This window comes from Mercenaria mercenaria, chromosome 13 (assembly GCF_021730395.1).
Source record: "Mercenaria mercenaria strain notata chromosome 13, MADL_Memer_1, whole genome shotgun sequence".
NCBI classification, from domain to species: domain Eukaryota; kingdom Metazoa; phylum Mollusca; class Bivalvia; order Venerida; family Veneridae; genus Mercenaria; species Mercenaria mercenaria.
This window is the reverse complement of record NC_069373.1, coordinates 11,095,854-11,112,444: the sequence shown is the minus strand read 5'-3', so window position 1 is coordinate 11,112,444 and position 16,591 is coordinate 11,095,854. Positions and strand designations below refer to the sequence as shown.

At 36.0% G+C, this 16,591-nt stretch overlaps 1 protein-coding gene across 1 annotated transcript in view; it reads right to left on the bottom strand.

The window, feature by feature from the left end:
- The window catches only part of LOC123530521 (SCO-spondin-like), a 149,274-nt gene that overhangs the window by 23,774 nt on the left and 108,909 nt on the right, over window positions 1-16,591 (bottom strand). Inside the window, exons 40-46 of the mRNA XM_053520726.1 lie at window positions 16,362-16,520; window positions 12,811-12,981; window positions 11,057-11,227; window positions 4,349-4,519; window positions 3,831-4,004; window positions 2,892-3,062; window positions 78-248 (exon numbers count right to left, since the gene is read on the bottom strand). Of these exons, the coding sequence (XP_053376701.1) occupies window positions 78-248; window positions 2,892-3,062; window positions 3,831-4,004; window positions 4,349-4,519; window positions 11,057-11,227; window positions 12,811-12,981; window positions 16,362-16,520 (1,188 nt within the window). The remainder of the gene's footprint in view (window positions 1-77; window positions 249-2,891; window positions 3,063-3,830; window positions 4,005-4,348; window positions 4,520-11,056; window positions 11,228-12,810; window positions 12,982-16,361; window positions 16,521-16,591) is intronic.

Here is a 16,591-nt window from a genome sequence, read left to right as displayed (position 1 = left end):
TTACAGAAATTACAGTAAAATGATAATTGGTCAATTCTATGATGTAGAATAGAAATAAGAATGTCTTAAAAACATACCTGGACAATTTCCAAGGACTTTACTTTCGTGTCCATTAAAGTCACCTGGACAGTCTTGGCCGCCAAACATTGGTGCTGGATTGTCGCATTTTCGAATACGTGACCTTGACCCATGAGCACAAGTGACATCCCAATTTGACCAAGCTAGCCACTCTCCCCACATGCCATTGACTATAATTTTCAAACAATGTACCATCACGAAATGCCATTACTTTTTGCATTGAATGTGTTGAATTATATATAGCGTCTATAAGTTCAACCGTTATAAAGTTTTTACATACGTATAGGATAGGCAGCGAGTGATATATACCCGAGGGGTGACAGAGGATGAGAGCGAGAGAAGTCTATACATACACCAAGACATATTCTTTTATTTATATTTATATGTTTTTTTACAAAAAGATAGTCAGTGTAAACTAAGATTGCTTTATGTCGTTTATTATGCTAATGTCAAGCATAACTAAGACCGATTTATCTGGGGAGTACAGTATTATAAGAATCTTTCACTGGTAGAAGGTGCGGATGGAAGTATCTGTCGCTCGGGTAACTGTTTAGGCGATAATGAGGCTCTGACGAGTTACCGCAAATCAATTATCCGAGAACCAGATATTTCCATCTGCACCTTCCACTTGTGATAGATTCGTTTTCTTGCATGTCGTATTCTTGAATTGATAGAAGAAATGAAGTAAAACGAGCGCTTTTCTCTTGAGAACTATTTTATTACAGAAGCGTATGAATTTATGCATTTATTCATAAATTGCTGCTAGTGGGTCATCTTACACCCCGGGTGAAAGACAAGTTTTTCTAGCTCCGACAAAACACGGGAAAATCCTAGCTGGCATGCAAGAAACTGGTATACCATCGACCAAATACGCAAAAAGGAAATAATTTTCATTTAGAAAGTCTCTTTGGCCGTGTGGTGACCTTTCAAAGTATCCCCGTACTTGGATTCAGTGTTATTATATTTTCTGGTCCTTCGCTTAAGCCGGTGTCGGGGGTTGGAAGTGGGGAGGGGGTGTTTTCAATGTAAAGTAAAAAAGACTCAATGGGATTGGAAGGCTTCGGTCATTTTCGTTGTTTTTAAAGAAAAATCCTACCGACTCGAAGAGACCGATCGAAATAAGTTTGGCGAAATCAAAGATAAGTTTAAAATTAATAATTACAAGGTATCTACAGTCAGTACATACGATTTTCTACTTTGTATACCACTTTACCACATGATTTAATAAATGACAAACTAACTGCCCTAATTAAAAAGACTTTTGCCAGAGAGAATGCTACATTTCTCGCTTGCAATTTTGATAAAGCTTTTTTTACTAGCAGTATTATTAAACATTATACAATGTGGACCTGTGACGAAGTTTGTAAAGCCCTTTCTTTTTTATTGAACAACATTTACATCAGGTTTGGGAATGCAGTTTTTAGACAAGTAATTGGTATTCCCATGGGAACAAATTGTGCACCCCTTGTCGCAGATTTGTTTTTATATTGTTATGAAAGAGACTTTATGTTAAGCCTTTCTCCAGATACGCAGGCAGATATTATAACTGCATTTAATAATACATCTCGCTATCTGGATGATATTCTTAATATGGATAGTCCGTTTTTTGGTCAATTGGTGGGTACTATTTATCCTAGGGAGCTTCAGTTAACTAAAACTAACAATTCGAATACTGATGCTTCGTTTTTAGATTTACATCTCTCTATTTATGACAATATTATACATACCAAAATTTATGACAAGAGGGATGATTTTAATTTTAGTATTGTAAATTTTCCCCATTTGGACGAGGATGTACCTCAGGCTACACCTTATGGGGTATATATTTCTCAATTAATTCGGTTTGCCAGAGCGTGTAGTCATGTCAAGGATTTCAATGAACGTAATCAATATATTACAAGTAAACTTCTTCAGCAAGGCTACCGTTATTACAAATTGCGTAAATATTTTGCTAAATTTTACTATCGTGATTCTGATTTGGTTTTAAAATTCAATAGTAATTTAAAGACACTTCTGCGAGAAGACCCGTTTTTTTATGGGGATGTGGTTTACAAACTTCGTAAGATCTTGGGTCATGGTAATTTTCCAACTGCATTTGGTAAAATTATAAAACGTTTTATTAATAGAGGTTACGACCCAAATGTTTTGAGACAGACCGCATGTTTAGTGTTCAACCCATTTACAGTTGGACACTACGCTTCCCACTTTGATTGTGTCTGACGGAAGAGGGGGAGGACTCTATGATAAGCAGTTTTTAAATCCCACCAGGACTGAACTGTTTTGATATCTGTCTTCTGGCCTGTTTCGTCGGGCCCTTAAGGGTGTTTCTCTTGTTGCTCTGTCTTCTGCAAATGCATTGTGTACATACGTTTATGGTTCTTAAGGTTTGCTTTCTATATATTTATACACGAGCATTTTTGTGTTTTACATGCCATGCCTTTTTGTTTCTATTACATGTGTTAGAGATTCACCTGGAGGGGATTACTTTTATTTACACTGTCCCGTGTCTTTGGAACATGGTGGGGGGTAAGAGTGATGTTAGGTGCGCACCATAAACCGGTTTAAGCTCCCCAGTGGTGTTTTTGCCACTGGCCGTCCCAAGGCGGTGTCCCACTGTGTTCCTTTGTTTGTTCGTTTTGTCCCCGTGTGTTGGCTTTGTGTGCGAGTGTGTGTGTGTGTGTGTGTGTGTGTGTGTGTGTGTGTGTGCACTTCTGCGTGCTGTGGGTTTCGTTTTTGGGAGGCTGCGTTTTTGGTACGTGGCATTCCCTGTTTGATATTTGTCTTTGTTTTTTTGCGTACAAATCAGGTCGTACTTGGGCATGGATTCTGTGTGCATATCTTTGATTCACCCACTCCTCCTTGACAGTCTTTTCCACCGTACTGAGGCGTTGGGCTGTTGCAAGTTCTGTTCCTGAACTGAGTACCGTTAGCACATGTGACGTCACAGTGCGACCAGGCTGACCATGATGACCATACACCGTCAACTACAAGAACATTAAAACGAAAACACATTTCAGCGATAAAGACAAGTGAGTAAATTATTCTTTTCTGCTCAGAAATAAGTCAACTTAAATTTTGCCGTTTTTTTGTAGAGGCGTGAAATCGGTCCATCCGTATGTGACAGCTTATGATCTTAAACTCGTTCTTTCGAGGAATAATATTGCGCTTATAAAGTCGCGTAATATTTTCGCTGCAGAACTATATGCAGTCGTTTCGGTTTTGGCTATGAGACGTGTAGTACTGTGCACCTTATTTGCATATTCACATACACATTAAATATAAATTTGTTGTCTGAATTAAACAATACATGTACTTTACTGTCACTGTAGAGTGTGTTTATCATTTCATTCAGATCAGAGAGCATATTTCCTAAGCAGCAATTCATATTTTTATTAAAATAAAAAAATCCATCATTTTTCTGTAAAACTTTGCCAGTTTCGTCAAGATTGAAGAATCTAATAATTAAGTACCACAAAATGAGAAATTATCTACAACAGAGTTCTATGCAACTGATCCTTCGATAAAGAAGCAATTAAAATATATGACAATACTACAAATTTAACATTTGTAAAAAGGAAAAATAAATCAGTAAAGTTGCGTGCATTTTTTAACATTCATTACTGTACAAAAATATATAAAACAAGTTTTACCTTCAGTTATGTATGATATACCGACAGCATTTTAGATACAAATAAACAAGAAGGGCAGTGATTTCAATACTAGTAATGATATTCAATATACGATGAACCTACCAGGACAATGTGGCTGATTACATTCCCTTGTTTGGAACAATTCCCCGGCGCAGTAAGCTCCACCATTACTAGGTATTGGGTTCGCACACTGTCTAAATCTTTTCACTACGCCATGGCCACAAGTTACACTGCATCTCGTTCCCCACTCGAGCCAGTCAGCCCAGCCTCCAGCCACTGTATTTGTCAAATGCATATATATATACGGTTGAACTTACTTCAAAACGTTGAAAAGCTACACACACAAAGTTATGCATAACTGTTACATATAAACTACAGTTTCAATGCCTTGAGCTAACCCATCATTTCTGCTTACCTTTTCCCCGTGATAACCGTGACAAGGTGTTGTGATTATTAAATAGAATCAAGTTATATAGCTCGGATATAAAAGAGATATTGTTTCTTTTTGGTAAGCATGTGAAATTTTGAGCTATTAGCCCGTTTGCTTAACGACGGTGAACAGCTTATAGTTACACCACTCCGCATTAATATCAAAGCATACTTCGAAGTGAATAATTTACCAGGGCATTTGAGAGAAGTATCCGGTGTGCACGGGGCGGTATCAGTTGCGTTCCCAACACAGTATGCGCCGTTTGCAACTGGAGCAGGGCTGTCACAGTCTCGTTTCCTCTGGTGAGTGCTCTCACACGTGCATTGTGCCCACGCCTGCCATTGACCCCATTCTCCATCAACTACAAAAGCACAAAATGTCACGTATGAGATATTCAATGTTTAATCTGCATTAACAACTTTTCTGCGGGAATATATGACATTTTGTGCTTATATCAAATCCATATCACGTTTGGCAATAAGTCTAGTGTGATATATACTTTATGGTAGACGACGTTTGACCATTGGTCTCGATCATATTAACATGACTCTTGGCGTTTGAACTTAGAATCGTGTTATAGCAATTTTACATAAGATGTTTTGCCCTCGACCTTGCGTGATATCAGCTTAACACTGGACGTTTGAACTTTAGAGCCGTGTCAAATCAACTATACCTTTGACGTTTGTTTTTTCAAACATGTGTGATATTAACTTCACACTAGACGTTTGACATTCGCACTTGTGTGATATCAACTTTACACTAGACGTTTGACCTCCGCACTTGTGTGATATCAACTTTACACTTTGGATAGATTTCAACTGGAGAATATATACAAATTAAAATTTATTTAAAATTTTTGGTGAGAAAGTGTTACATTAGACACTTGAAGTACTTTTTCTTTTTCTTTCTTTCTTTTTGTTTTACATCCATGAATTTTTTAAGGATTTTTAATGTATAAGTTTACTAGAGTATAACTCTTATTCGGTACTTTTTTCTGTGTCCATGTATTTTGTTAGGTCTTTTAATGTACAGGTATACAAGAGTACTTTTTGTATTCAGAAAGCCGATTAATAAAGTACAATTGGAGTATAGACACTACCTAAAACTTATTTAAAATGTTTGGCGAGAGCTAGGTGCTAGACACTTGTGGTACTTTTTTCCTGTACCCATGTTTTTTTTTAAGGTATTTAAGGTATTTAAATGTATACGTGTTTAAGTTTACCAGAGTATAACTTTTATTCGGAAAGACGTCCGATGGATTTTCAACCGAAGTATATATACTACATTGTAATTCAGAATTATCTAAAATGTCTGACGAGAACGTGTTACACAGGTACTTGTTTCTGTGTCCATATATTTTGTTAGGTCTTTTAATGTACAGGTATACAAGAGTACTTTTTGTATTCAGAAAGCCGATTGATAAAGTTCAATTGGAGTATATACACTACCTAAAACTTATTTAAAATGTTTGGCGAGAGCTAGGTGCTAGACACTTGTGGTACTTTTTTGTCATAGAGCTTCAGAAACTATTTTACATTTGTTTTACGAATGTCCATTTATAACCACATTCTGGTTAAATGTTAGAAATTGGATTCAAAGTAAGTGTTTATCAATTACATTAGGTGCAAACTGGACAAATACTGATATTTCATTTGGTAACAGACTGTTTCCAGATGTACTTAACCTTGTCCTTATCTCATGTAAATCATATATTTATTCATGTAAAATGAAAAATGCTTTGCCAAACCTGGAAGGACTGAAAAAATGTATTAAATACTTATTTAAAGTAAATAAATACAATACAGTTAAAACTTTTAAGTTACAAAATTTCGAAAGTCAATGGAGACATTTTCTCCCGTTGATAGATTAGAAATTCTTTGAAAACATATTATTGTGGTTACGCCACATATACGCAGCAAGAGTACACGCCAGGCCCTTTTCTTTGGTAAGGGAACGTTTTTGAGTACCAGTATAATGCTATGAGCATCCGTACGAAATATATATATAGAGTCAGGTCGATACTGAAATCTTAACAACAAGACTACGGGGCGGTCTTGCAAGAAACAGATTAAAGTTCACCACACTGCATAAATGCCAATCATTTTGTAAAGTTAAGCAAAATCTAACTTTCTGTAAAAGCGCTTCTATATTATTTGTACCAGTTTAAAATAGGTTGCCCACTCCCTCCAAATAAACACTCGTCACACAGATAGAAAACTCACGCGCTAAACCCCCTTGCCTTTCTATTTTCTTTTCCTTTCTATTTTTTTTTGTTGTTTTTTTTTTCCTGGAGTACTCCTATTGTATTGTGTTCAAGATATTACAGTATCAACTAACAACCTTGTCTTACAAACCAGATTCTGTTACCTTTTGCGGTCTTTTTTTTCTCTCTTAAACTCGGTGAATATTTCTATTGTCTTAAACAAACTGAAGATACTGATATTCACTGCACTTTATAACCTGACCACTGGCACAATATTTTTTCTTAATACATGATCTTAGAATGGATTAGGTAAATTAGAAAAGACATGAGTAAATTGTTATTAAGAATAAGAAATATTACTGTAAAGATAATTAAAAATTTTAAAGAATAAAAATAACAAACTTTGTTTTATAATTTTTTAGCTTTTAAATACAGCCCTACAAAGGGAAACAACTTAGTCAGAAAATATGTATCATTAATAACAGCTATTATCTCCCTTAAGTTATCTTGTTCTGTCTATAAGTAGAAATATCTATAATATTAGATGGCAATAGAATATTCACGATTGTTGTTGTTGTTATTCACTGACTTTGTCACTATGTATTATGTGCAGTCATCTGTTTGTAATTTAACATATCATGCTATCGATTTATTGAAAGATTCATGCTATATTATGTGAACATGTAAAAGGAGTTTCTCTGGAAATAAAATATAAATTACAGAAATAAAAACAAAAAAAAAAACAAAAACAAACTTTACACTTGACGTTTGACCTTTGGACTTGCAGCGTGGTATCATCTGTGCACTAGACATTTGACCTACGATATTGTACATTCTTGCATAAAAACTACTTTTTTCACTGGATCCGCCCATATATTAACGGGAGAAAAATCGTGTGCAAACAAGGCAATTCACGTATTGTTAATACATGATTTTGATTTTTAAAATGCTTTCCCAGGGACGTACATGTATTTCTCCGCAGATTGACATCTGGTATCTGCGTCTTGTTTCTTCCATAATAACATCTTTTGGTAGCATAAAAGATACATTCTAAACCATAGAATGTTTTGTTGTATCAGTTACCAGCGCCAAATGCACTGCCCCCAACAATGTTCGTACTCGCTTCTTCCCTTGTTTACTCCCCTTGTAGAACTTAGCGTCGTTTCAGTTTTTGTTAGGGATGGGAACGAATATTCGAAAATCGGTCGAATATTCGAATATGAAAATCAAATTCGAATATTCGTAAATTATTGTATAGTTTTTTTTTTCAAAATAAGTATCGTTGATTTTGGGCAATATAAGCATGCTAATTCTGCAGAATAAATCCGTTTGTTGTGTTGTGTTTGATTACCGCGTATCAAAAGATATCCAATTAACAAGAAAATAGCAATTATAATTGACAGGGGCCACCTTTACGGATTAACAGTGTGCAACAGGCGTAAATGTGTCAGATGCATGTCAAAATTTGTCCAATTAACAAGAAAATTGCAATGCATAATTAGCAGGGGTCATCGTTACGGATTAACAGTTTGCCACAGGCGTAAATGTGATGCCTTTTTATCATTTGTTCATTTTTATTGGCGCCTGTTTTATGTAACAAATTTTACTATTATTATTTTTTTCCGAAATCAATACCAAATGTAGATTTTGTCGATCTTTCTACAATATTTTAAACGACATTTCTGATTTCAGAGCGTTCGCAGAATCGGTTTTCATCCGCAATCGGCCGTATTCGAAATAAATTTTGAAGTAGTTTATAATAAAATCAAGATATAGCATATGACTGATGCATAAGATCATGTTGAAGGAGGTTTAAGTCAGTATTTATTAAGTTTATCGGCTTTTTTTACACGCCGATTGAAAATTTTCAAAATGGCTGCGGTAATACAACAGCGCGACACGTGCTTAAATTAGACAACCTGCTATTTTAAGATAAAGTTGCGACGGTCTAAATTATAATCGATTTGATTTTTTTTTGTATCATTTTGAAGCTAAACACTGAATTAATTAAATATGTTCATGATTATACTGACATAATTGTGAAATAAAACGCTTGGGTCGGGTTACCCGAAACAAACATTTTTTTAGGCCTTATTACTACGATGATTCACGTTTTTAAGCAAGTATATGGCAATCACTTAATAAGAATTCAAAGCTTCCATTAAAACAAACCGAATATTCGAATATATTCGAATATGGCAAACCGAATTTTCGAAAATTGATTTCAGTATTCGTTCCCATCCCTAGTTTTTGTAGATAACTGTGAATGTTTAAGAATCGTGTGTAGCTTGTGCGATTGTTTGTTTTTAGGAATCATATTTATGATTTTGGTAAGTATCAGTCGGTATGTTTTTATCTAATTTCTGGAAGAATTTATATAAACAGCTTGAAAGCTTGACACTACGTTTGTACTCATCCGTACTCCAAATGTGTCCGTACTAAAAATAACTCGAATGTAAAGTTATAATTCTTGAAATTGTGCTCCTGTTTACCAAATTTTGAAGTTATATGAGTCATTATTAGTAATATCATTTTTGTAATAATGAGAGATAAAAAAAAAATCGTTTAAAAATCTTCAGCATGTGCTTTTGGTAATGTTGTTGATTTCTGGGCCCTGGATATGGATATTTAAAACATGTTTACCGTTTCCAAGAACAACAGAAGGGTAATTAAAAAATGTACCGGAATCGTAAAGTCATCACATATGAAAACAATACATTCAGTCGTCGTGTAATGTTTTTTATGCAAGAATAGCGACAATACACGTTTGTTTTGTGTATTAACGTCTGCAGAAGCCCTTGGGATATGTTTGTGACCTCGACCTTCGGTCTCGGTCACAAACAATCCCGCGGGCTTCTGCAGACGTTAATACACAAAAAAAAACGTGTATTATCCCTACAATATCAACTTTGACCTTTGACATCAGCCTTGTGTGACATCAAATTGCACCTTACGTTTGACCTTTAGTCTCCTGTAATAACAATTTTAATCTAAACGTTGACAACCGTTGTACAATCGTTGGACACCATGATAGAGCAATTTCGTTCCTCTTCGTCTCAAGCCACCACATTTGCTCGTTTTAGGTTGAATCTATTACAGTCATTTCATTCTTCGCTTCATGATTTAATGAAGGTTTCTAGAACAGTCGTGACGCTCGTTCTTTAAAAACAATTTTTCTGTACCCATTTTTCTCATTAAACTAATTGCATGTAGCTAATAAAATGTATAATATTGAAGCTATGTATGAGAGTATTCCCTGGCAAAGTATTTTGTTGTAATATATATATTACCACACTATACAGTTCACAATACTGTCCAATTTAGGGTAATATGTATTGTTTTTAATGCCCTATTGGTGCAGTAAGTCTTTAACCTTCAGTCTGCTGCCGGCAAGTGATTCTGCCTTTGCGACCAGTGCAGACCAAGATCATGGTCTGCACTGTTCGCTACTCAGTCAGTAAATTTTCAGTGAACGTCCATTCGAATTATATATGGTACTACCCAAATTAAATGATAGACAAGTCCATTTTAGAAATTTAGCAGGGTAAAGGTTAATGTTCTTCTGAATCTAAATTGAATGTGAACACTCTGAAGTTGCGGCCACGTGCAAAAACAACTCAGACAAATACAAGTGCATGTAAGCCGCTTACAAACGTTTCTGGACAATGCTGAAAAATATAACGCTTTGGTACTCAACAGATTTGTCAAATATTTGTAACATTTATTACTTGTTTCTATCAATACCATAATGACTTAACAATAATAGTTTTGAAAATTATACAATAACCAAAGCAAAACGTGTATGCGAGACAATGTCAATAGTATGTCCCGGCTCTCGACATCTTTTAAACTACGCCGTGGCTCTACCAGACCTTAAGTCACAAGGCACGTCCCAAATATTTGAACTACGATAGCCAACGGCCTCATTTTACCTTTGATTTTATTTTCAATAAAACAAACTCTTGATTCTTTAAAGAATAAAAGACACTTCTCCAAAATACACACAAGTATATCAGCAACTTCACGATGGTCTCGATAATACACTGAATATTTAACTTCTGTAAAACAGAGTAAATTCATATTATCTAAGTTATAACCCATATACAGATATTTCACGATGAAACAAAAAATTCTTTCTTACAATTATTTAAGAACGTCTTTTTATCTGTGAGCCTAATATGACTGATTTGTCAAGGTTGCAACTTTATATATATATATTCCCAGTAACCTCAGTTACCATCATCCATTTTCTTACGTTCCGCATAACATTTCAATACATAAACAAAAGCCGCAAGATATTGATCATTACTGAGAGCGAAAGACTCATAAAAAATATTTCGGCAAATAATGACTGTTTAAAAATAGTTTAAATAAAAACAGAGTGCTCGGAATTACGTACTTTCAAGATAAAAGCTATTTATTTTGCGCGGAAACTGACACGTAACGTCATGACGCCGATGACGTCATTTTAAGGCAACAATGTTTTGTAGCGTTTCTGCAGTAAGTTATTCATTATTTCAGCATTATTAAACCACTAAACATCAGATCAGAGACAGGTTAATGATTTTTTAGAAGAATAAATATACAAACACATTTAGTTTGTCGTAAACGTTGTCGTAAATCGTCACGTTAGCTTCCGGTTTGGTATGCGCACATACAGATGTTAAGGTATACTGCCTCCTTAGACATACATACCGCTGCAAACTGCCTCGTTACAGGTATCTGTATCTTTATTTGGTCCCGCACAGTCATCCCCTCCATTAGATGGTGCAGGATTAGTACAAGAGCGTGTACGTTCTTTTGTTCCATTTCCGCACGTTGCACTGCATAGTTGCCAAGATGACCAGTCCGTGTAGTGTCCATCAACTTTATTCAAAAATAATTATAGATTGAGAGTTAGGCATGGATCTACACACATTGTAAATAGAGGGCAAACTTCGGGGATAGTTATTTATTCATCCTGTATATCGCATGTTACCGTAGAGGGATCGTTCCCGATTTTCGTCGCTACGCGTAGGATCGATTCCCTATCAATTTCAAGGTAGATTTTGGAATAAAAACAACACTGCCCATATTGTATTGTATAACAGGTAATTTCCGCCTTTTGGATAGGCGCACCCTCCGGAGATGTATATTTATTCATATGAACTGTGCTCACTAGGTGCTTTTATTTACAACTGAAGTGCACACTACGTGTATATATACCATATATCCATATTTGTACTGATGTGCAAGACGTTGCGGTTCGGACAAGTTACGTGGACGCTTATTAGGCACAGAGAAAAGCGTATTCTTCCAAAACATCCGAAGTCAGACGCTCTGTGCACGTGCCGGAAGTACACATGTTTTAATTCGATAGTATATATCTCATTCGGTATATCGCATGTTACCGTAGAGGGATCGGTAGGATCGATTCCCTGTTGACACGGAGGACCAGTCATACACCTAAACTGACTTGTGTGTGTTATGCCTTATGTAAAGACGTGCTCTATTTCCATTGAACTTAAATCAAAAATCTCCGAAACATAAAACAGATATTCTCACATCTAGCAAGAAGTAAGAGATGGTCAAAACTGCATTATTAATGTTCGATAAAAAAAGTTGCAAATTCTATCTTCTTTCTATATTTTTACAAAATTAGTTCGTTGTTACATGTCAGTAAGACCTGACTATACCGATCACGTTATCGGTACCCAAAATTGCGCCGTGAATTTCCGATCGGGCTATTTGGCATGCCCGCATGTGTACGCACAGCTAGCCCGACTGAAACGAGTACAGATCGGGCGAAATCGGAGTTCGGGGCAAAAACGGGATACACAGTCGAGCCCACCTGATGTTGGTAAGTTAAACGTTCTCGATACTCGTATCAAATAATAACAGAAACATTTCTTACTATATTCTTACTATAGACCGACAAGCCATTCAATTAGTTTTTTTTATTATTTGACATCAGAAATGTTTGTTTCAACAGATAACAGGAAAGAAAAAGTTAAAGCAATTTTAAACTTTTATCAATGTCTTCAATAACCTTAAATTCAAATACAAAATCTTTACGGGGCTTTATGAGGCCCTTGAATGTCACGACAGTATGTACAGATATTATTTTGTCGATGAGAAACAAAGAAAAAACGTTGACATATGTCAAGAAGTGCTCTTACAACTGGTCCATTTAGAGGGCAGTTAATCGATGTGCATTAAATTATATATTTATCTTAGAAAATCTATATAAGTTAAAGCAACGTTTGCTTTATATATTGAATGGCACTTGTATATGCAGCTACATTGACATTGCTTACTATAGTACAGCAACAACGTCTAACATATATCGACCTAATACATTCGGAAATGAAAAATTAATGACTGCAGCTGATGACTTCTTTAAATTTACTGCGTCATTTGAAACCATTTAAATACACACAGCTAGGCTAAGGATATAACTGTGTACTTACCGGGACAATCTTGTGTGTTACACACACTCGTATCAGAATAAGCCCCTACACAACCATTTCCACCATACTGGGGCTTTGGGTTGTTACAATAACGATTTCTTGTCACTGGACCTCCACCACATGTCACTGGACATGCACTCCATTGTGTCCATTCTGAGAACTTCCCGTCAACTATTTTGCAAAATATACGTTGTACATGCATGATAAAGATAAAGACATATATAAAGTTATTGACAACATTACACAAGGCTGAATGAACCCTATGTATGGTGCGGACTCGGGATAAAATAGGTACTTAAACTACAATGCAGCTTACATATTTAATGTACTGCCGCGTAATTATTATACTCTGGTAAAATTTGGAAATAAATTGCACACCGGGAGTTCATTCAATGTATCGGGAGTTCATTCAATACATCACAGAATTCCGCCTCAGCCAGTGCAAGAGGGTAGAGAGATGCAATTTCATGGCACCTCACTTAGAAAACTTAATCAAACCGAGTCTATTATTATTTTGCTTGATGCAAGGAATATTGTTTTAGACTCAGAAACGGTAATCTTTTATTGTCGTGTGGCGACCGTAAACGTGTTCCTTGTGCTAGGACTCGGTATTCTAGGGTAAAACTGCTGCTTTTCCAAGGGGTGTTTTAACAGGCTAGTAAACGTGTTACAGACAGATTCTTGCGCTCTCACGCTCTAAACACACCTTCTAACACGTTCCGTGAAAACATGTAAGAGTGATACAACTCTATAACAGATAATTCAACGTGACCAGCAGGCAACGCTGACATTCCCGCGCATTTCACGACCCTTTAATGACGTTGACGGACAATATACTCATTTTTGAGCTATTTATACGTTTTATTCTAAAATACTCTTGTTCGTTTCGTGTCACATAGGATTCCAACAGACCTTCTTTTATCAGTTCATCAGCTATCACAACAACAGTTTTCAAGTGCCGCATGGCGGCCGTATTGTTATATATTCTGGTCGTTGCGAAATATAGTTCATCATTATATCTGTACGACAGATTCCGCTTCAACCAATTCTAGTGGGTTATGAGAGGTATTGCACAATTCATGACCTCTCATGAGCAGTGCCAATGAAACTAAGAATGCTATTATTTTTCTTGGTTATGCTCTATGCTACCAAATGATTTAGTTTTGGATCTAATTAAATAAAAGCTAATTGTGAAAATGTGATTTAATGGCAAGGTACATTTCACATTTTTACAACGGAGTACTGAATAAAGATTTGTGTCATTAAGACGTGTATTAAATATATGTTTTCCTTCCCTAGAATAAAACTGATATTCAAAACTTGGATCTTGATTAGGTAAGTCAAATACAAATGAATTTATATATGAAGGCATTCCATCGACAACAGAACAATATGATAACAAGATTGTGTCATGTCGTATCGCTTAGTAAATGCAACATTGTGAGTTTTTAAGGACTAGGTCAGCTCTTTGATTGCATGGTTCAATTTTGTTTACATCTATCTAAGAAATAATGTCATTATAGTCAGTAATATCAGTCCAGAGTGTGCTGTTACAATACAAACACGATATAAAAAAGCTAAAATCATTGTAAAAACTGACAGGTGCGAGGTTGTCATGCCCTAAACGCGTTTAAACCCCCTGTTTCCTTTATATAGGTTACTGGCCGTTCCAAGGCGGTGCCCCTATTTTCAACATGTTTTCTGTTTGTCTCGTATTTTGTATTGCGTATGTTGTCTTCTGTGTTGTTGGCGTTTCTTTCCTCTTTCTCCTCACTACCCCAATCGCCCCCTTCCATCCATTGCCCTTGCATTTGCGCTCCCTTGCATTTGCACTCCCTCTCCTTTTACTAGGAGTAAGTTATGGTGCCCACCATAGTTTTGGCCGCCGGCCGTCCGTAGGCGGTCCCCGTCTGTTGTTTTTTCCCGCTTGTTTGTGTGTGCGTGCCCCACAGTGTTGATTTTCTTACTTGTGTGTATGTTAGTTAGTTAGTTAGTTAGTGTGTGCGTGTGCGTGTGCGTGTGTGCGCGCGTGTGTGTGTGTCTTTTGCACGTGGATGTCTGCGCTGCTGTGATTTACGTTGTAGGGTTACTGCGTTTAAGGAATGTGGCTTTCCCTTTTGAATATTTTCCCTTGCTCCACTCCCCGCCGACATCCGTCCCTTTTATCTACCCCTTACCCCTTCCCGCCCCTTTTTTCTGTATTTTGCATATAATTACAATGTACTTGTTGGATTTTTGAAGCAACCCGTCTACAATATTTTTCCGTTACAACATCTTTTTGTTGTGGGCCTACTTTGCGATGCATGGCTCTATGGCTGTGTTTGGGGTGCTCTGTGCTTCCGGGAAATTTATCTTTTATGATAAATTGTCCTTTTGTACGGTAGGAGTATTTCTATTGTTCATATTGAATCGTCTTTTTGTATGGTATGTGTATTTCTAGTGTTCATGACATGATAAATTGTCGTTTTATACGGCTGGAGTATTCCTTTTGTTCATAATGAATCATCAGGTCATTTATAACTAAAAACTATTCATATAACGCGTGTACAACTTTTAATGCAGATCTTGTATGAAAACAACTTGATCGGAAACATTGTCTAGGTATTTCAAGGTACTGGCATATGATTTATATAATGCGTTTCCTATTTATAAGCAAATAAACATACTTAAAGTGACGTCATACTATTTTGTTATTATACTCTGATGAAGTCCAATGGACGAAACATGTTAGTCTTGAAGTAAAAAGTATATTTCTGGAGTTAGTTCTTCGCTTTATCTATTTCTTTCCTATTTGTACAAATTCTGCCATTTAAGACGGTAAGCTAAATTAACCGTTTCATTTTAGGTATTGAAAACGATACATATGACTTACTTCTATGACAAGTAAATAAGCAAATAAACATACTTAAAGTGATCTTTGAGATTTATTATTACTATATACAGTATTTGCTCTCGGGATGTTGCCATGGTGTTCTCGCATACTATAGTTAAAGCTTCCAATGATTCAGAATTCTCACAGGTGATTAAGTCCTTACTTTTTGAGGGGCGGGGTGTGAGGGGGTGGGGTGGGGGGGGGGGGGGTGTGGTGGCGGGGTGCTGCACATTCCATTACTTTTCATGAGCAGACGCAATAAAACTGAGTCAGCAACAACATTGCCGCATATTTTATCAATTATTGTTATTTAGTCAAACTAGATTTGAATATTCTGTTGAATTATCGTTTTGTTTTCAAACTAGAATCACTCAATTTTGCTATTGAAAGTCACAACGGTCCTTTTATGTGAACTGTTGGTCCAATTCCTTCAATTACTTAACCAAATCCGTTCATGAATAAAGAAATAATTGTCTGATGTTTCCGATGAAGTTTGCTCAAGTTTAATTCGTGATTATTTATAATCGAGAATCTCAGACAAGTTTTAACTGTTTGGATATACATTTTGTATCAAGCAGTAACATACAAAATGTTTTTTTTCTAATGACAATCTTCTTGTTTATGACACTGTTACCAGCTACTCTACAGTTAATGATTTAAACGACGAGTGATTTCCTACCTGGACAATTTTTTACATCTGTGCATGTTTGTGTAATGGTATCATTTCCTCTACATTGATCGGTAGTATTCTGACACTGTCTGTGTCTTTGTTGCGTTCCTTCACCACATGTCACAGAACAGGACGACCAGTTACCCCAATCAGACCATATTCCTTTCACTTCAACATCCAAGGTTAAATTATGATGATACATATATTAAAAACAATATCAAACAGGTATTATGTAATTT